Source organism: Muntiacus reevesi, chromosome 17 (assembly GCF_963930625.1).
Source record: "Muntiacus reevesi chromosome 17, mMunRee1.1, whole genome shotgun sequence".
In the NCBI taxonomy this organism is placed as follows: Eukaryota; Metazoa; Chordata; class Mammalia; order Artiodactyla; family Cervidae; genus Muntiacus; species Muntiacus reevesi.
This window is the reverse complement of record NC_089265.1, coordinates 23914158-23935076: the sequence shown is the minus strand read 5'-3', so window position 1 is coordinate 23935076 and position 20919 is coordinate 23914158. Positions and strand designations below refer to the sequence as shown.

General features: G+C 43.4%; 1 protein-coding gene across 3 annotated transcripts in view; it reads left to right on the top strand.

The window, feature by feature from the left end:
• The window catches only part of ADAMTSL1 (ADAMTS like 1), a 479825-nt gene extending 462278 nt beyond the window's left edge, over positions 1–17547 (top strand). For all 3 annotated transcript variants that reach the window (XM_065908168.1, XM_065908169.1, XM_065908167.1), the window contains 3 exons: positions 12261–12370; positions 13153–13373; positions 15029–17547. In XM_065908168.1, coding sequence (XP_065764240.1) covers positions 12261–12370; positions 13153–13373; positions 15029–15135 — 438 coding nt within the window. In that variant the 3' untranslated portion in view covers positions 15136–17547. The remainder of the gene's footprint in view (positions 1–12260; positions 12371–13152; positions 13374–15028) is intronic.
• Positions 17548–20919: the final 3372 nt, after the last annotated feature.

The following is a 20919-nucleotide window of genomic DNA, read 5'->3' as shown; positions in this document are numbered from 1 at the left end:
TGATTCAGTTATAAATAGTCTGTATATGTTAATCCCAGTCTCCTAATTTATCTCCCCCACCTTTCCCCTTTGATACACATAAGTTTGTCTTTGAAGTCTATGAGGCTGTTTGAAAATAATTCAATTTTTATCTTTTTTAGATTCCACAGCAAGCAATATCATATAATATTTGTATCTCTCTCTGACTGACTTCATTTAGTAAGATAATCTCTAGGTCCATTCATGTTGCCACAAATGATATTATTTCCTTCTTTTTATAGCTTTTTATACCTTCTTTTTAATCCATTCCTCTGTCAGTGGCCATTCATGATGCTTCTATGTCTTGGCGACTCTAAGTACTGCTGCAATGAACAATGGGATATATGTATCTTTTTGAGTTATGGTTTTCTACAAATATGTGCCCAGGAGTGAGGTTACAGTATAATATGGTGGTTCTACTTCTAGGTTTTTAAGAAATCCCCATACTATTCTCTATAGTGCTTGTACCAATTTACATTCCTACCAACAGTATAGGAGGCTTCCTTTTCTCCACACCCTCTCCAGCATTTATTTTTTGTAGATTTTATGATGATAATCATTCTGCTAAAGTGATATCTCATTGTAGATTTGCACTTCTGTAATAATTAGCAGTGTTGAGCATCTTTTCATGTGCTTTTTGGCCAGCTGTATTTCTTCTGTGGAGAAATGTCTAACTAGAGCTGCCAGTTTTTTGATTGAGTTGTGTGTTTTGCAGATGAATCCCTTGTTGGATGCATTGTTTATGAATATTTCCTCCCATTCTATGGGTTGTCTTTTTATTTTGGCTATGGTTTTCTTTGTTGCACAAAAACATTTAATTAGGAACTACTAGGAATTAGCCCAACATTTACGGGGCTTCCCTGGTAGCTTTGATGGTAAAGAATCTGCCCACAATGTGGGAGACCTGGATTTGATCCCTGGGTTGGGAAGATGCCCTGGAGCATCCCAATGGACAGAGTGGGCTACAGTCCATGGGGTCATAAAGAGGTGGACATGACTGAGCAACTCAGCACAGCACATGTTTATTTTCATTGCTCCTGAAGGTAGATCCGAAAAGATATTGCTGCAATTTATGTTAGAGGATTCTGCCTATGTTTTCCTCTGAGAGGTTTATAGTATCCAAGTTTGTACATGTAACTGTCCAGCACCATTTATAGAAGAGGCTGTCGCTTCTCCATTGTATAATCTTGCCTCCTTTGTCATTGACTAATCAACCATGGGTTTATTTCTGGGCTTTCTATCCTATTCCATTGATCTATATTTGTTTTTGTGCCAGTACCATATTCTTTTGTATTGTGTGAAGTGAAGTCGCTCAGTCGTGTCCGACTCTTTGCGACCCCGTGGACTGTAGCCTACCAAGCTCCTCTGTCCATGGGATTCTCCAGGCAAGAATACTGGAGTGGGTTGCCATTTCCTTCTCCAGGGGATCTTCCCGATCCAGGGATTGAACCCGGGTTTCCCGCATTGGAGGCAGACGCTTTAACCTCTGAGACACCAGGGAAGCATCCTTTGTATTAATGGTATAATCTGAAGACAGAAAGCCTGATTCCTTCAACTCTATTTTTTCTTTCTAAAGACTGCTTCAGCTATTCAGGGTCTTTTGTGTCTTCATGCACATTTTAAGATTTTTTGTTCTAGTTTTGTGAAAAATGCCATTGCAATGTAATTTGATAGGGACTGCATTGAATCTTAGCAGATTGCCTTGTAGATCTGCAGTGATAGTCTTACTTCTTTTCCAATTTGAATTCCTTTTATTTCTTTTTCTTCTCTGATTGCCATGGCTAGACTTCAAAAACTATGTTGAATAAAAGTGGCAAGAGTGGTATCCTTGCCTTCTTTGTGATCTTAGAGGAAATGTTTTCAGTTTTTTGAAACTGTCACTGTTTGCAGGTAACATACTATATATAGAAAATTCTAAAGATGTCACCAGAAAAGTACTAGAGCTAATCAATGAATTTAGTAAAGCTACAGATTACAAAATTCCTATACACTAACAACAAAAAATCAGGAGGAGAAATTAAGGAAACAATCCTATTCACCATTGCAACTCAAAGAATAAAATACTTAGGAATAAACCTACCTAAAGAGACAAGAGACTTGTATGCAGAAAACTATTTTTAAAAAAAGATGAAAACTATAAGAAAAATGACACAAATGGAGCGATATAGCATGTTCATAGATGGAAAAATCAATATTGTGAAAATGACTATACTACCCGAAGCAATCTACAGATTCAATGCAAATTACCAAAGGCATTTCTCACAGAACTAGAACAAAAAGTTCTTTACAGTTTATATGGAAACACAAAAGACCTCAAATACTCAAAGCAGTCTTGAAAAATAAAAACAGGGCTGGAGGAATCAAGCTCCCTGACTTCACACTATACTACAAAGCTGCAGTAATCAGGATAGTATGGTACTGGCACAAAACAAAAATACAGATCAATGGAACCTGATAGAAAACCCAAAGATAAACCCAAGCACCCAAGGGCACCTTACCTTTGACAAAGGAGGCAAGAATATACAATGGAGACAAGACAACTTCTTCAGTAAGTGGTGCTGGGAAAGCCGGACAGCTACATGTGAAAAAATAAAATTAGAACACTTCCTAACACCATAAACAAAAGTAAACCCAAAATGGCCTAAAGACCTAAATGTAGGCCAGAAACTATCAAACTCTTAGAGGAAAACATAGCTAGAATACTTTCTGACATAAATAATAGCAAGATTCTTTTTGACCAGCTTCTAGAGTAATGAAAATAAAAACAAAAATAAACAAATGAGACCTTATTAAACAAGACAAAAAACAATCCTCAGAATGGGAGAAAATACTTGCAAATGAAGCAACTGACAAAGGATTAATCTCCAAAATATACAGATGGCTCATGCAGCTCAGTATCACAAAAACAACACAATCAAAAAATGGACAGAAGACCTGAATAGACATTTCTCCAAAGAAGACATACAGGTGGCCAACAAACACAAGAAAACATGATCAACATCACTAGCTATTAGAGAAATGCAAATCAAAACGAGCTCTCACCTCACACCAGTCAGAATGGCCATTATCAAAAAAAAAAATCTACGAACAATAAATGCTGGAAAGGGTGTGGCAGAAAGGGAACCCTCTTTCTGGGAATGTAAAATGATACAACCACTATGGAGAACAGCATGGAGGTTCCTTAAAAAACTAAAAATAAAACCATATGACCCAGCAATCGCACTACTGGGCATACACTCCGAGAAAACCATAATTTGAAGATACATGCACCTCAGTGTTCATTGCAGCACTATTTACAATAGCCAGGACATGGAAGCAACCCAAATGACCATCAGTAGAGGAATGGATAAAGAAGATGTGGTACATATATACAATGGAATAGTACTCAGCCATTAATATTCTGAGTACAAAATATTACTCTAGAGCAAAGCTGGGTCATTTGTAGTGATGTGGATGGACCTAGCATAAGTCAGAAAGAGAAAAACAAATATCATATATTAACATATATATATGGAATTTAGATAAATGGTACTGATGAACCTATTTGCAGGGCAGGAATAGAGACACGGACATTGTGGACACAGGGAAGGCGATGGTAAGATGAACTGGGAGAGTAGGACTGACATATATACACTTCCATGTGTAAAGCAGATGGCTAGCAAGAAGCTACTGTATAACCAGGGAGCTCAGCTCAGTGCTCTGATGACCTAGAAGGAGGTGGGGGGTGATATATGTGTGTGTGTGTGTATCTGATTCACACTGTTGTATAGCAGAAACTAACATGACATTGTAAAGCAATTATACTCCAATTGTAAAAAGTAATAGATAGATAGCCAACAGGACCCGCTGTATAGCACAGGGAACCCTGCTCAGTGCTCTGTAATAACCTAAATGGGAAAAAACCTTGAAAAAGTATAGATAAATATATATGGATCCCTGAATCACTTTGTTGTACACCTGAAACTAACACAACATTGTGAATCAACCATGTGAATGTGAAATATATAGTTGGTATACAACATTATATAAAGTTACAGATGTATAATAGTGATTCACAACTTCCAAAGGCTATACTCCACTGATACTTATCACAAAACATTGGCTATATTCCCTGTGTTATACAATATATTCTCATAGCTTATTCTGCATATTAGTTGCTATCTCTAAATTTCCTACCCCCATCTTGTCCCTTCCTCTTCACTCATCTGACTGGTAATCAGGAGTTTGCTCTGTAAATCTGTGAGTCCGTTTCTTTTTTGTTATATTCACTAGTTTCTTATATTTTTCAGATTCCACATATAAGTGATATCATACAGTATTTGTCTTTCTCTGTCTGACTTATTTCACTTAGCATAATACCCTCTAAGTTCATCTCTGTTGTTTTATTGCTTCAAATGATGTGTCTTGATGCGGACCCCTTTGGCTTCATTTTGTGTGGGAATTTCTTCAATTTCAGGAAGTTTTCAGCCATAATTTCACCAAATATATTTGTAACCCTTTCCTCTCTCTTCTCCTTCTGAAAATGAGAGAAAAATGAAAGTGTTAGTCACTCAGTTGTGTCCAGTTCTTTGCAACCATGGACTGTAGCCCACCTGATTTCTCTGTCCATGGAATTCTCCAGGTAAGAATACTAGAGTGGGTAGTCATTCCCTTCTCCAGGGATTGAACCTGGGTCTTCTGAACTGCAGGCAGATTCTTTACCATCTGAGTCACCAGGAAAGCCCATATCCAATATAAATAAAAATTTCAATTAATTTTAAAAATAGATGAAGGACCTACAGTATAGTACAGGGAGCTATAGTCAATATCTTGTAACAACCTATGATGAAAATATGAAATACATAATATACAACATATATGAATATTTTGCTATATACCAGAAGCACAACACTATAATTTTTTAAATTATATTAAAAAGTGAGTGACTTGTAGATAGATTGCCAACCTGTGCCTTTTGATTGGAGAGGTTTGTTTTCTCCATTTAAAATAATTATTGATAAGGAAGAACTTACTTTTGCCACTGTTCTTTGTTTTAGGTGTCTTATAGCTTCTCCTACTCATAACTTTCATTACTGCCTTTTTTTGTGTTTAGGTGATGTTTTTTATTCTTTTTGTTGTTGGAATACAGTCTACAAATAGTTTATTTGTGGTTGCTCTTGGACTTACATATAGCATTCTAAAGTTATAACAATCTAATTTTGATTTATAGCAACTTAAAGCACACACAAACTATTCCTATAGAACCTTTCCCCTTTGTTAATAATATGTTACATCTTTATACATTGTATATCAACTAACAGATTTATAATCATTTTTAATGCATTTTGTCATTTTTTTTTTTTAATATTATTTTATTAGTTGGAGGCCAATCACTTTACAACATTTCAGTGGGTTTTGTCATACACTGACATGAATCAGCCATATAGTTACACGTATTCCCCATCCCGATCCCCCCTCCCACCTCCCTCTCCACCCGACTCCTCAGGGTCCTCCCAGTGCACCAGGCCCGAGCACCTGACTCATGCATCCCACCTGGGCTGGTGGTCCGTTTCACCATAGATAGTATACATGCTGTTCTTTCAAAACATCCCACCCTCACGTTCTCCCCCAGAGTTCAAAAGTCTGTTCTGTACTTCTGTGTCTCTTTTTCTGTTTTGCATATAGGGTTATCGCCACCATCTATCTAAATTCCGTATATATGTGTTAGTATGCTGTAATGTTCTTTATCTTTCTGGCTTACTTCACTCTGTATAATGGGCTCCAGTTTCATCCATCTCATTAGAACTGATTCAAATGAATTCTTTTTAACGGCTGAGTAATATTCCATGGTGTATATGTACCACAGCTTCCTTATCCATTCATCTGTTGATGGGCATCTGGGTTGCTTCCATGTCCTGGCTATTATAAACAGTGCTGCGATGAACATTGGGGTGCACGTGTCTCTTTCAGATCTGGATTCCTCAGTGTGTATGCCTAAGTGGTATTGCTGGGTCATATGGCAGTTCTATTTCCAGTTTTTTAAGAAATCTCCACACTGTTTTCCATAGTGGCTGTACTAGTTTGCATTCCCACCAACAGTGTAAGAGGGTTCCCTTTTCTCCACACCCTCTCCAGCATTTATTGCTTGTAGACTTTTGGATAGCAGCCATCCTGACTGGCGTGTAATGGTATCTCATTGTGGTTTTGATTTGCATTTCTCTGATGATGAGTGATGTTGAGCATCTTTTCATGTGTTTGTTAGCCATCTGTATGTCTTCTTTGGAGAAATCAAAGAATGGGCCAAAGAACTAAACAGACATTTCTCCAAAGAAGACATGCATTTTGTCATTTAAATCCTATAGAAAATAGTGTAGTTACATAACAAAAGTATAATACCAATTTTTATATTTCAACATGTATTTATATTTGCTGGCCATGTCATATGGTTTAGAGTTACTATCTCACATCTTTTCATTTCAACCTAAGGGTCTCTCATGTATCTTACTTTCAAGTATAGTGGTTAATGAACTCCCTCTGATCTTATTTGGGAATATCTTAACTTTACCTTCATTTTTGAATGACAGTTTCACTGGATATAGAATTCTAAGTACATAGTTTGTTTTTTTTCTTTCAGAACTTTAAGGATATAACTCTATTACCTTCAGGCCTGCAGGGTTTCTGCTGAGAAATCATCTGCTAAGCTTGTTGAGAGGATCCCTTATACCTGATGAGTCTATCTTGTTGATTTCAAAATTCTTTGCAAGACAATTTGATTATACTGTCTCAGATTTGCAGTTCTCATCTAATTTGGGGGTTTTTCAACAATTATTTCTTCAAATGACTTCTCTGCCCCTTTCTCTCTCTCCTCCTTCTAGGACTCATAGAGATAGATAGATAAAATCTGTATACATTGGTCCCATATTCTTCATTTTCTTTCTTTGAGCTCCTAAGACTCAACATCATCAATTGAACTGTTTTCAGGCTTGCTAATTGTTTTTTCAGTCTCCTCAAGCCTGCTATAGAACTCTCTTAGTGAAATTTTCAATTCAGATAAGTATTTTTTAGTTTCAAATGTTTTTATAATTTGACTTTGTCAATATCCTCATTTTGTTCACATACCATTTTTCTGATTTCCTTTATTCATGTTTTGCTTTAGATCTCCAAACATGTTTATGACAGTTGTGTTAAAGTCTTTGTTTAATACATGTGATGCTCTGTTGCTTTAGGGCTGGTTCTGCCACTTTACTTTCTTACTTGAATGGGCCATGATTTCCTATTTCTTTGAAGTGCTTATGACTTATTATGGGAAACTGGGCATTGAAAAAAACAGACATTCCTCCCAGTCTTTGAATACCCTTTCTCTGTACCTGTGCACAGATTAGCTGGGTGTTCTCTGAACCTAGGGATCAGCCTGAGATGAAAGCTTAAGGTCTTCTGAGGTCTTTTCTGAGCATATGTCTTACCTGGGCCTGCTTCTGGCTTTCAGAATTCCTCTTTATGTACAGCTGCTCTTGAACGTCTTAATTTCCAAGATGGTCTCACCTCAGGTTGTTCTCAGGGCCTTAGGTGCTCTATTGCATGTCTCCATCTGTGATCTCTTGCCCCAAGTGTCCCCAGTCTCCTTGCAGCTTTCACACGTGGAGGATGGCACTTGACACCTGAGTTAGGAGAGACACAGACCAGTCCTTCAGGTAGCCCTCTGATAGGTTAGAACCCTGCACACTGCAGATAGGATCTTCTCTGCTCCCTACAGATGGGGGAAGAAAAATGGGCTGCTGCTACTACGTCTAGACCAAAAGTGCCTTGCTGGGGTTTGGGCGCAGGAAAAGACAGACATGCCTCCCAGTCCTTGAATACACTTTCTCTGTGCCTATGCACACCTTCACTGATTTACCTGGGTATTCTCTCAAAACTTCACAGTTTTTCCTAGTGTTTTGAAGACGGATTTTTGTTTATTGGGTATTTCTAAGTTGCAATAGGCCTTTAACTTTTTCAGAATTCCTGTAAGATTAGTTTAGCCAGTTTCTGGCAGCGTTTTGATGTTTGTGTGCAAAGGAGGACTTAGAGCTACCTACCCTGACATTTTGCTGACATGCTCACAATCAGGAATTCTTGAAGGAGTGCTGTCTCTCTAAGAGCCCTATTGCCTCCTCTCTCGTTTGTATCTCTCTTCATTGCTGGTTTGACTTCGGTGCCAGCTGCCACATTGAAACAGCCCTCTCCAGGATCACCAGTGCAGCCTGTAAGTTCCACTGGGTCCTGGCCAGTTCTTTGTTCTTGTTGATGCATTTTGATTTTGATACCACTGACCCCCTTTCCTTTCTGGAAACTCCTTTACTGGTCTCTGTGAATACGTTTTCTATGTTCTCTTTTTCTCCTCTTCCCGCAGTTTAATTAGTGTCCCTTGCGGTTCTGCCCTAAGCCTTTTCTCCATCTCATGCTTTCCCCCACCTTGGGGTATACTACTTGTGACTCCTAGCCACTACTTGTCTACTGATGACTTTCAAATGGATGGTGCTCAGTACAGCTCAACTTTTAAGTCACAGATCTATATACCCACCTGCTTAGTGAACATACATATTTGCATATGTCACAAACATCTCATACAAAACATCTTCAAAACAAATTCTTATCTAGTTGTTCAGTCCTTCAACCTAAGACTCAGCTGGCTCCCTGTCTGTTACTGAGAGTCAAGGCAACACTGAAGGCAAGCGAATAATACTTCTGTAGAATCCCCTCTCCATTTCCATTGCCCTCATTTTGGTCAGCACAATTTGTTGCCTAGATTTCTTTCTCCAGACTTTTCAACTCAATTACTAGACTGCTGACAGAATAATCTTTTTAAAGAGTAACTCTGATCATGACACTCCCACTTAAAAACCATTTTAGGTGCCTCCCCTCCCCCACCCCAACAAAGTAGCATTCATAAGGAAATCCAAACTACTCAGACAGCATACAGTATTTCTCATGATGTGGCACACGTTTTACAGCCACATTTATAATTCTACCTCTCATATAATTCTCCTGTAAACATTCCAGGGCTGTTTTTGCCATCATTCCTTCACACATGCTTTTATGGAACACATTCCCTATCCACGACAGGTGCCTCATAAATTTGTTGGATAAAAAGAGTAAAGTTGAATTATACGTGAAGCCAGGTTGTTAGAACTGAGAAGGTGGTCTTAGTTCTACTTCGACTAAAACCAGCATGGTTTTCACAGACTTCAAAGAGATAGGAAAATTAAGGAATAGATCTTTGCATGACACTATTTCAAAAGAATTTTCTTGTCAGAAACTCACCATTTTCATTCTTACAGGAGAGGAATATGGAGGTTTGGTGGGACTCTATGGTTTGAAGCCAATCCAAACAATATCACCAATGCAAAAATACTAAAAAGATCTTGAGATCAAGCAGTTCCCTATTCTTTGTAATGCCATAAGCCTTGTTACTGTTTAACTTGAGGTTCATGGACCAATAATATTGGCATCACCTGAGAGCTTTTAGAAATTCAGCGTGGGTGAATAAAAAGATGTGTGAACAGAGTGAGAAATTCAACAAAATGATAGAAAATATAAAAAGGTACCAAATAGAAGTCACAGAGCTGAAGAACACATTAACTAAAAATTATATTAGAGGTGTTCAACAACAGACTAGACGAAGCAAAGGATCAGTAAATGTGAAGTCAGGGCAGAAGAACTCATCCAATCAGAGCAGGAAAGAAAGTTAAGCTAAAGGGCTTGTCTTTTATATAGGTCCCAGAAAAAAAGGAGCAGAAATCCTGTTTTAAGATATAATACTGAAAAATTTCTAAACCTGGGGGAAGAAACAGACATCCAGGCTCAGGAAACCCATGGGGTTCTAAGTAAAATGAAGGCAAAGCAATCAGAAATAGTTCCACAAATATATGATCAATTAATTTACAACAACGGAGCCAAGAACATACGATGGGGAAAGGACAGCCTCTTAAATAAATGTAGTTTGGAAAATTGGACCATTATCTTACACCATATACAAAAATTAACTAAAAATGGAGTAAAGACTTGAATGTAAGGCCTGAAACCATAAAGTTCCTAGAAGAAAACATAGGTGGTATGCTTCTTGACATCAGTGTTGGTGTTGATTTTTTAAAATCTGACACCAAAATCAAAAGTAACAAAAGCAAAAGTGAAACTACATCATATTTAAAGTTTCTGCACAGGAAAGGAAATATCAATGAAATGAAAAGATAACCTACTAAATGAGAAAATAGTTGCACATCATATATCCAATAGGGTTTAATATCCAAAATAGATAAAGAACTGATATAATTCCACAGCAAAAAAAAATTTTTTTCAGTTTTAAATAAGCAGATTTGAATATACATTTTTTCAAAGACATACACATGGCCAAAAGGTACATTAAAAGGTGCTCAACATCAATTATCAGAGAAATACTAACCAGAAACACGTTGAGATATAGCTTTATACCTGTCAAAATGGTTATTATTGAAAAGCCAAGAAGTAACAAGTATTGGTGAGGATGTGGAAAAAAAGGAGGCATCCCACACTGTTGGTAAGAATGTAAATTGGGGCAGCCACTATGAAAAACAATATGAAGATTCCTCAAAAAATTAAAACTACCCTATGATTCAGCAATTCCACTCCTGGGTATTTACCTAAAGAAAATGAAAATGCTAAGCTGAAAATGTATCTGCACCTTCATATTTTACTGCAGCATAATTTACAATAGCCAACATATAGAAACCACCTAAGTGTCCATTGTTGGCTGAATGGATAAAGACAGCATATGTATATGTATATATATGTGTAGTGTGTGTGTATATATATATGTGTGTATGTGTGTATACACACATCATCTTTATATATATACACACATACACACACAATGGAATTTTATTCAGCTATAAAAAAGACTAAAATCTTGCTATTTGTGACAATATGGATGGACCTCAAGGGCATGCTAAGTTAAATAAGTCATACAGAGAAAAATTAGGAAATGGCAACCTACTCCAGGATTCTTGCCTGGAAGAACCCATGGACAGAGGAGCCTGGTGGGCTACAGTCCATGGAGTCACAAAAACTGCATGATGGCGCATGCATGCAGACACACACATACACAGAAAGATAAATACCATATGATCTGTCTCATATATGGAATATAGTTTTTTAAAAAAGCAAGCTCACAGATACAAAGAACAGATTGGTGGTTGCCAGAGGCAGGGGGTGGAGTGTGAAAACAATGGGTGAGGAGGTCAAAGACTAAAAAGAAAAAATAAAATTTAAAATAAAACAGGATTTCCGCTTGTAATTTTAAGGGTTAACAGCTCCCCTGTGAATCCCTAGGAGTCCAAATACTTTCAAGTTAAGAGCCTTTGTTCTAAAATGACCTCCAAGTGGGTATCTGTCCCCTTACCCTACTCAAATAGCAGATGTTGGCTACGGGTCTGCTGCTTTCTCATTGCACAGACATCACTGTTGGTGGGACTATTTACCATGATAGGCTGGCTCTGCCAACCCTGGGAAAAGCTTAACCATCTCCATGAGCGTGGACTAACTATACACACTTAAATCTACTTTTGCTCCGGCACCTTTGGTTTATCTTAGAGGAAATGAAACCAGAGAAAGGAAAGAGATGATCATTACTTTAATGAATTCAGCAAGAAAATAATAAACCAGATTACCCTCTGGACTGAAGGAGGGAAGAGGGCCTTGTTTAGAGGTCTTCAGCTCTCAAGTTTACCACGACATCCCTAGTACATTGTGTCAAGTCAGCTTGCATATGGTTCATCTGGGAGGCGGCTGACATCTCTGACCACCTCCACACTACCATTAGCCAACTGCTCAGTGGTAAAGAATCCATCTGCCAATGCAAGAGACAAAGGTTCATTCTCTAGGTTGGGAAGATTCCCTGGAGGAGGAAATGGCAACCCACTCCAGTATTCTGGCTTGGGAAATCCAATAGACAGAGGATCTTGGTGGGCTACATTCCACGGGGTCGCACAAGAGGCAGACATGACTTAGCAACCAAACAGCAACAACGATGTGAGAATGCTCACAGAATTCAGCAGAGCCAACCATCCCACTGTGGCACTAAGAAAAGGAAATGTGATGGATAACCTTTAAACTGGCCTAAAGAGAGGCAGAATCAGTGACCTGAAGACCTCAAACAAGCCCCTGCACAGGGATCTTCTGCCCCACGCAGCCTGGGCGTGGCGGCCTGTCCCATGACTGGCTAACATCTGTCACCTTTTTCTGCTTCCCAGTGCAACGGGCCTTGCATCGGGCCTCGCCTCGCCGTGCAGCACAGACAAGTCTTCTGCCAGACGCTGGATGGCATCACCTTAGCGTCAGAGCAGTGCAGCGCCCTTCCGAGGTAAGGGAGAGCCACGGACCACCCCTTCCCCAGCCCTTGTGTCAACAGCGCGGAAAGACGACGGTGAGTGAACGTGTCTCCTCCAACCTCCCACGGTCCCAGCGGTCAGACACTCTCCCCTTTCACCTCCACCCTCTCCAGACCATTGGACTCCTAAAGGTAGACAGCTCGGGGTGGCCTCATGCTTACTGGATGGATCAGGCTGGGCTTCCCTCATTCAGAGATGAGAGCACAAGAGGGTGCTGCTCTTCTGAGGAGACTAGCTGGCACAGAGACTGGCTCTGGCCCCAGGGTGGACAGGAGATCAGGTCCACAAAGGGGACACCAGACCTCAAGGGCTCCACCAGCCTCACTCTTGTCCGCTTCCCTTTAGAAGTTACACTGAGACCCTTGTCTCCGGGTCTCCGCCTACCATCCCTACCCAGCCCCCAGCCCCTCTCCTTCCTTCCCTGGGGGTGAGGGCTCATCACCTCCCTCCCCAAGGTCCCAGGCCCTGAGTGCAGCTCTGCCGGCCCCCAGCCTGGTGGAGCTCATTCTCAATTCCTGCAGTGACAGAGACGCTGTAGAGATGAGCAGACGGAGGCCCAGTTAGAGGAAGGGGTCTTCTGAGACCCTGCAGCCGTTCAGAAAAAGAGATCAGAACCCAGGGCTGGCAGCACTGGAAGTTCCTGATGGATGCCTGACAGTCTTGGGTTTATAGCAGTGTGTTCACATCTGCCTCCCCTGATCCGGCCCCCAGAGGCGCAGACCCTAACCCTGCCGCTCCCACTCCCCTGGCACAGGCCTGTGAGCACCCAGAACTGCTGGTCAGAAGCCTGCAACGTACACTGGAGGGTCAGCCTGTGGACCCTGTGCACGGCGACCTGCGGCAGCTACGGTTTCCAGTCCCGGCGCGTGGAGTGCGTGCACACCCGCACCAACAAGGCAGTGCCCGACCACCTGTGCTCCTGGGGACCTCGGCCCGCCAACTGGCAGCGCTGCAACATCACCCCCTGTGAAAACAGTAGGTTCCAACCCCACAGAGCCACCTGCAAACTCCCCGCCAGGCGTCGGGTGCAACGGGCAGTCCCAGGGACCGAGCATGAACACAGGGCAGTAGTCCCACCTTCCCAGGGATCCTGAGCCAGGGCTGGAGTCAGGTATTCTCAGAGGGGTGCATGCAGGCGTGCGAGGATGCAGATACATGTGTCGAGGCCACAGAGGATGGCTGGGCGTGGCCCAAGGGCTCCATACTGGCCCCTGAGAGGGCCAGGTGCATTTGGCTAAGCGCTGGATGCAATCAGCCTCCAGCTCACGTACAGTAGTTTGGCTGTGGGTACTCCCCCGGTGGCTTAAACGGTCAAGAGTCTGCCTGCAGTGAGGGAGACCCGGGTTCCATCCCCGGGTCAGAAAGATCCCCTGAAGAAGGGAATGACAGCGCACTCCAGTATTGTTGCCTGGAAAATTCCATGGACAGAGGAGCCTGGGGTCTGGCAGGCTAGTCCATGGGTCACAAAGAGTCGGACACGACTGAGTGACTCACACACACACACAGACACTCAGAGCGGACGAGGAAACCGTGGCTCTTGCGGAGAAAGCCCTGTTTATACCCAAGCAGCGAACAGCGCTCCTCCCGCTCAGCCGACACTGCAGCCCTCGCGGCTCTGCTTCCCACAGAACAAGGACCTGCCGACCCGTGCCCTCCTTCCCCGCCCCGTGTACACCCAGCTGGTTGTGCAAGAGCCACACCCAGGGTCTGACACTCATTCCCTCCCTCAAGTTTGGAGCCTCCTCCTCAGCGCAACACCACGTTTGTATCCCAGTTGGGTGGGGACCTATGTTTTCTTCCTTTGGACCCAAAATACATTGGAGGTGCTTCCTCCCAAGGACAGAGACAAAACATGAGGCAAAGAATAGGAAATTTTTAAGTCTTGCTGTGCAGTTTCTCCTCAGTCAGGGTCTCACCGAGTCTCAGATTCCCCCTGCTGAAGAGATACCCTCTAGACAGACAGTCCCATCGCTTCTTCTACATGAGCAGGGATTGCCTATGTCCTCCTGTGTGATGCCGACCCATCATTGCCAGCTCCCACACTCGGGACCACTGTTTTGAAAATAGTTCAGACTTAGCGCGTTAACCACCGATGTGCACAGCCCCAGTTCACGTCAGTATTGAAGAACCATGTAGCCTGTGTCGGTACTGAACTAGGACGCCACAGTGTAGGTGAAGAGTAGAGAGGCTGGCGGGAGATTACAGCAAACAAAGCTTCACAGGGAAGGGAAGATTCACATTTCAGGGGATGAGGCCACCACAGGCAGGCCTCACTTGCATGCCCCCCGCCCCGAAGTGGAGCAGAACTCAGTCCTCCTGGGAACCATCTCAAGGAGGAAGAGCTCCAGGTACTCAAATGCCATGGGAAAAGGGCACCTTGCCTAGGAGGTGAGGCAGTCCCAACCACCCTCAGGAAGGAAGGGGGCTGTCAGAAAGGCCGTAGAGCCCCAGCATTCAATGCCCAGCTGCAGCCTGGGGAGCAGATGGCCAAGCTCTGCCAGAGCAAGGCCAGTTCAGAGGTGCCGGGCAGCGGTGGCCCTTCCAGCACAAGGGTCTGACCCCAGAAGGCACCTGGTGGCCACAGCCATGACTGAGTCTGTTTCACATCTCCTTTCTGTCCCCTTTCCCAGCGGAATGCAGAGACACCACCCGGTACTGTGAGAAGGTGAAACAGCTGAAACTCTGCCAGCTCAACCAGTTCAAATCTCGCTGCTGTGGAACCTGTGGCAAAGCTTGAAGACAGGGCGAGGCGAGATTACCCTGGCCGCACAGAGGACTCATGCAACCACCTCGGGCAGAACTTAAGCTTTCTTCGTTTTATTTATTTATTTGTCCCTCCCCACCCCTAAACACACAACCCTCTTTGACCTCCTTCCTTGCCCCCTCCCCAGATGTGAGGCCCCAGCTGTCTGCTCTCAGCTGGCTGGAGGACAGAATGAGGGGACCGGACAAGGACGGAGGTCTGAAGGAGGCTGCAGAGCAGAACGGGCCAGACAGCAGAGCCCCCTGGCCAGCCAGCTCCCTCCCAAACCTGGGTCCCAGAGAGACCCAGGAAGAGGCCAGCGTAGCCCCCGAGACAGCAGGGAGCCAGAGCCAACAGCAGACGAAAGAGAGGGGCAAAAGGGTGGTGCCTGAGAGCTTGTAAAGCATCGGTATTGACTCTGGACAACCAAGGCGTCTCTCCTAGCCAGGGATGGTCAAGACCGGGGAGCGGGGACATCAGCCATGCTAAAGACCCAGCCCAGAACTCAGCTCTTCCACTGGAGGAGGGGGGGTTCAGAGCAACAAGAACTCAAAACACTGTAGGGTAAAGGGAAGCCAATCCAAGTAGCTGAAGTGGACGGTGATGCAGAAAATGAAGTAGGCAGGGCAGGGACAGAAGCACAAAGAAAGTGGTGTGTGTTCCTGAGAGAAGGGGACAGCAGGGAATGAGCAGGCAGCTGGTGACGTTCTGAACCCCAAGCCCACATGCCTGGTGGACCTCCGTGGGGTCAGGGGAGGCCCTGGGACTCAGAGCTCTTCTGCCCTTGGGCCCAGGCTGCATGCAGGAGCCATTCCCTCCCTAGGGTGGAGAGGAGTCCCCGAGGCAGCTCCGTGAACTTTCTGCCCACACCCCCAGGGCAGAGCTGGTGAGACAGCAGGGCCTAGCTGTGAAGTCATGCCACCCCTGGTGTCTCTAAATCAAGAGTCCGGAGCTAATTGCCGACACAGGCCAAGGTGTTTTGATCTGAATAGACTGGGTTTCCTACCTATAAGGTTTTTAATGCTTCACTGAAGGGCCAGGGACTAGGGTCAGCTTGTCAAAAACCAAGCCATTAATCGACTTGTCAGAGCATCCATCAGATCAGAGCAACCACTTTCCTCAAGAGCTGACCAGGTGTGGGTGGGGCCAAGGGGCACAGCAGCAAAGCCGAAGGGTAACTAAAGCTTCCCAGAAGGTCCTTGAAGGCTTTTCAACCATACCCTCCATACAGTGAAATATGATATACTCCACCAGAATTAACATACCTCGGTTTTGCTAATTCAGTGTGGGCAAAGCAGCATACACACCTAGTCATGCCATCAGCTATGGTAGAGAGGCTGTAGCAAGTCCAGTGGCAAAACTGAAAATCTGGGACATTTTGGCAAATTGCTCGTTCAGCGGAGTGGTTTTGGGCGAGTGATTGTATCCTCCCCCCACCACATGGCCCCCATTTAGTAGCAACTAGAGCAGAGCCGAGTGGCCAGAGTCACTCACCCCTCACACAGACTGCCCCCCGCCACATATACAGACTCGCAAAATGCCACTCACCTCAGAGGCCACCACTGACATCAGGGCTGCGTTTTCCAGCCAGCCTGGAAATAAAAATTGGGGTGGGGGGAAGACATTACGCTTTGTGTCCGCCCCAGGTGAGCTGTGGACAGTTAAGGCGGTTTCCTCACCATAGTAATGGGCTCTGAGAAATCATGTTACTAAAAATCAGTGTAATTTTTATTTAAAATAAAAAGAGAATGTTTTCTATGTCTGTATATCTTTTGTGAATATTTATTAGGATTTCTTGTATAAAAAAGTGCAATATTAATAATTGTACATTGTCTTCCAGAAAAAAAATAAAATATTTGGGGGACTTTTTATTAACTTCCTGCAGTTGTGTTCCTGTAAACTCAGTGGCGATTATTGTATTGTTCCTATTTTTAGACGAAGCTGATGTTTAACTCTGGATCCACCCACTGTGTACAGAATACATTGTAATAGTCGGCACGGGATGATGGGGCAATAAGAGGGGATTCGTTTGTGACACAACAGTCACGCACGGAATGCGGAAGACGGATTCCATACTGGTACTAATGCGGTTGGTTCTTTCTAGTTCAATAGTTCTAGAAACCCAGTGGCCAATATTTACAGTTCCTAAACAGTGGAGGTCCTCGAGCTTGTCCACCTGTCAGGGTGTAGCAGGTGAAGACGGCTTTCAGAGCGAGGCCAGAGGACCGAGGTTTGGGGTGGGAAACAGCGTGCTCCTTCCATGAGATGAATGTACATTTACTGTTTGTTCTGTGAATCGTGACTCAGCAGCACCACGAGATTATTAGGGCTGCTGAAGAATGTGGGAGGAGGCACCTCCTCCTCTAAAACACAAAACTGTATTTATATTTTTTTTTGTACAGATAATACAGCTTATTTATTTAAATCTTGTCGTCCGAGTCTCTATTAAGTTCAGCCTTCCTATCTTGTTTTGGGCAGGAGGGGAGGGGGTGAGGCTGGTTCCCAGCCACTAATGTGAGTTTGGCCAAAATGGAAGAATTGCAGTTTGGGGCTTTGCCTAGAAAGCTGGGGGGCCCATGCCTGGAAGAGTCAGTCCTGTAAGTGAACCCAGAGGAGCTAAATATCCACAAATTGAGACAAGTGCTGCCTTTCCCGATCAGCTCATTTACAGCCCTATGGATAGGTATACCTCAGAGATTTAGGATTTTGTTCCAGACCACTGCAATAAAGCAAATATCACAAAAAAAGGAATTCCCATGAATTATTTGGTTTCCCAGTGCATATAAAAGTTATATTTATGCTATCCTGTAGTCTATGAAATGTATAGTAGCATTATATCTTTAAAAACAATGTACACACCTTAATGATAAATCCATTTTTGCTAGAAAATGCTGAAGATCACGTGAGCCTTCAGCAAGTCATAGTAGCAACAAAGATCACTGATCACAGAGCACCATAACAAGTAATGATGAAAATTCTGAAACATGGTGAGAATTACCAAAATGTAACACAAAGACGCAAAGTGAGCAAATGTTTGAAAACTGGTGCCAACAGGCCTGCTCAGGGTGGGGTTGCCACAGACCTTCAATTCTAAAACACAGGGTATCTGCAAACCACAACAGACCAAAGCACAATGGTATGTCTGCAGAGGGAAGATGGGAGCCACGGCACCTTCAGGAAGAAGAGCCGCAGGCATCTCTGGGGTGTATGCAGACTTGGGTGCAGGAGGAGCCTCACTCCCGGTCAGGCTTCCCGCCCCCAGGGGCGTGCACCCTGGGTGTACACCCTCATCAGGGCTCCATCTAAAGATCATTACCACATTTCAATTCTCACATGAACCCTATGATTATCTCCACTGACTTATGGGTAGACAGAGGCCCAGAGAAACCCAAGGTCACCCAGGATTCAAACCTGAGCAGTTTGGCTTTTTAGCCAGAGCCCTGCCCTTCCCTAGGAGGCCAGCTGCAGCTCCTCTGTGCGAGAGCCAACATGTGTGGCCACCCTAGTGTGGGCATCGTTCTCTCCTGCTGCTTGGAGGTTGGCAGAAGCCAATGGTGCGACTTTTAATAGAGACGTTGCTTTTGCACCCTCTAAAACCAATGCTCCTGGCATTCAAGGGCTCCTAGCTCCCCCTCTTTTTAAAGCATTTTAATAAAGCTACTAGAGAAAGTGCAAAAGAAAACAAAAGCCTGCTTGTAGAGTTCTTTATAAAAAGGCTCTGGTGAAAGGGCAGCGTGTCCCCAGGCCCAGAAGACACCCACACAGGGACCTTTGTGAGAGACACTCCAGAGGACCCCAGCCTGCAAGCCCAGCTCCAGCCTCTTTGAGTCACTCAACCCAGCATGTGACAATCTGTTCTGCAGCATAAAAGTATGCCAGCCAGCTCTTCTTGAAATTCCAATTGTTTTCTAAGGAGTTGTGGGTTTCACTTTAAAGAGAACACCAATGCTAGTGCAATAAATACTCACATACCAGCAACCAAACAATGTCCCCCAGAGACCCCCATGGAGGGTGGGGGGAAGGAGAGACGCCAGAGAGAAAACCTAGGACGGCTCAAAGAGTGGGGAGGCCTCAGACAGAATGTATGAAAAATTTTCCAGTCAAAATCACAACGCTCAGCAGGGGGAAAAGAAGAGATCCTGACCAAGATGCCACCAACCACAGTGTAAGAGTTTAGAATCTTAACCACGGGCCAGTCCTGGGATTGTGACTCCTCATGTGAGGGTCCCCTGCTTGGCCTCAGAAGTGTCCATCTTTGACAGGATGAGCTGAGAAAATCTGTGGACCCATCGAGTCCAGAATGATCAACAATCATCAGAACTCTCCTGCATCCCAGCTTCCTCACCTTTAAAGAGAAGATACCTCACATGACCGGTTGTTGTAAGGAACTGATTAATTCCTGTTGAGGAAACAGAAGGGTGCCTAGCCGATCACTGACACATTCATTGAATGTTAACTGCTATTACCATCATCCAAGCTACCTTAGAGAGATCCTGAGATGAAGGGCAGGGCTGGCAGAAGGTTTATTTCACATTACTTCCCATTGTCAGTTTTCAAAGACTCTCGCCTATGTTTTCATTTTCAACTGAGAAAGACATCAGCCATTCCTTCAAAGTTCAGTACCAGCCAATAGTGTAAACAAGACAGGTATTAGGAACCAAGCTCTGTACCATGGAAGAAAACTGATCCCTCCATGTAGCAAACTCAATGATTCACCAAAATACTGACAAACTTCCAGAAAAACTTCCCAAGACAGATATGATTTTATAATCCCGACAACCTAGTCTCAATTCAAAATACTCAAATGTGCACATAATTGCCCTTTCCTTCAGTTTAAAAAAATGGAGAGATAGTCACTCATGAGCAAATATACAAGTTAAAGTAAAAGCTAAAATTAAGGCTATCTTACTTACCAAGTTGAGGGCCATAAATAGCGTGGTGTTATCCTCTCACTTCATCCTGCAAATAAGATCAAAGGAAATAATCCAATTTTATTAATGTTTCTCAGCTAAAATGAGACAAGACAGACCTCAATAACTTGTGAGACTCCCCCAAATAGGGAAATTCATCTACAAAGGGCAAGAGAAGATTGAGGTAGAAAAAAGGATGAAGCTTTGGGGAAATAACCCAATGAAAAGCTTAATCTGTTTGGCAAAATAACCCACAGAAGAATAAATGAGGAAACAAAACAAGGTGACACCCCCTTGATGTTTTCTGTGTCCCTCATTTTGTTCAATGAATGAGCTGTGATTTAAGGACTTCAAGATTCAGAGTCAGAATGCATTAAATGTGAGTAAAATCAGGGTAGGTTACGTATCCATGTCCTATACTGCCAATTAGGAAAACATCAGTGTTGATGCAGGCCTTGAAATAAATAGTGAACAGCTGAATACCCAATGAGTTCTACCAAGCCTCTAAGGTTAATCTAAAATTATTGTCTGCCCCTCACATACCCCTCCTATCCACCTGAAGATGCTTTCACAGGTCACATTTGTGTGAGCTGATGAGCCAAACCTTAGCTTCTTCCTCGTAGCACCCCAAGGTTTTCAACTGTTGCCACCCCCAAAACTGGAAGGCAGATATTTGCAAACAAGCCTCTGCTAAGAACTGAGCCGTCACCTCCTCCATCGGCGAAAGGTTTACAGCTTCAATCAGATGGATTCCGTGAAGCACCTGGACCCCATCAACCACGTGCGTCACGCTTCTGATAACACAATATACAGATGTCACTCACCTCTGCGTTTTCCAAAGGCAAAATCCATCTTCAACCGACCATTT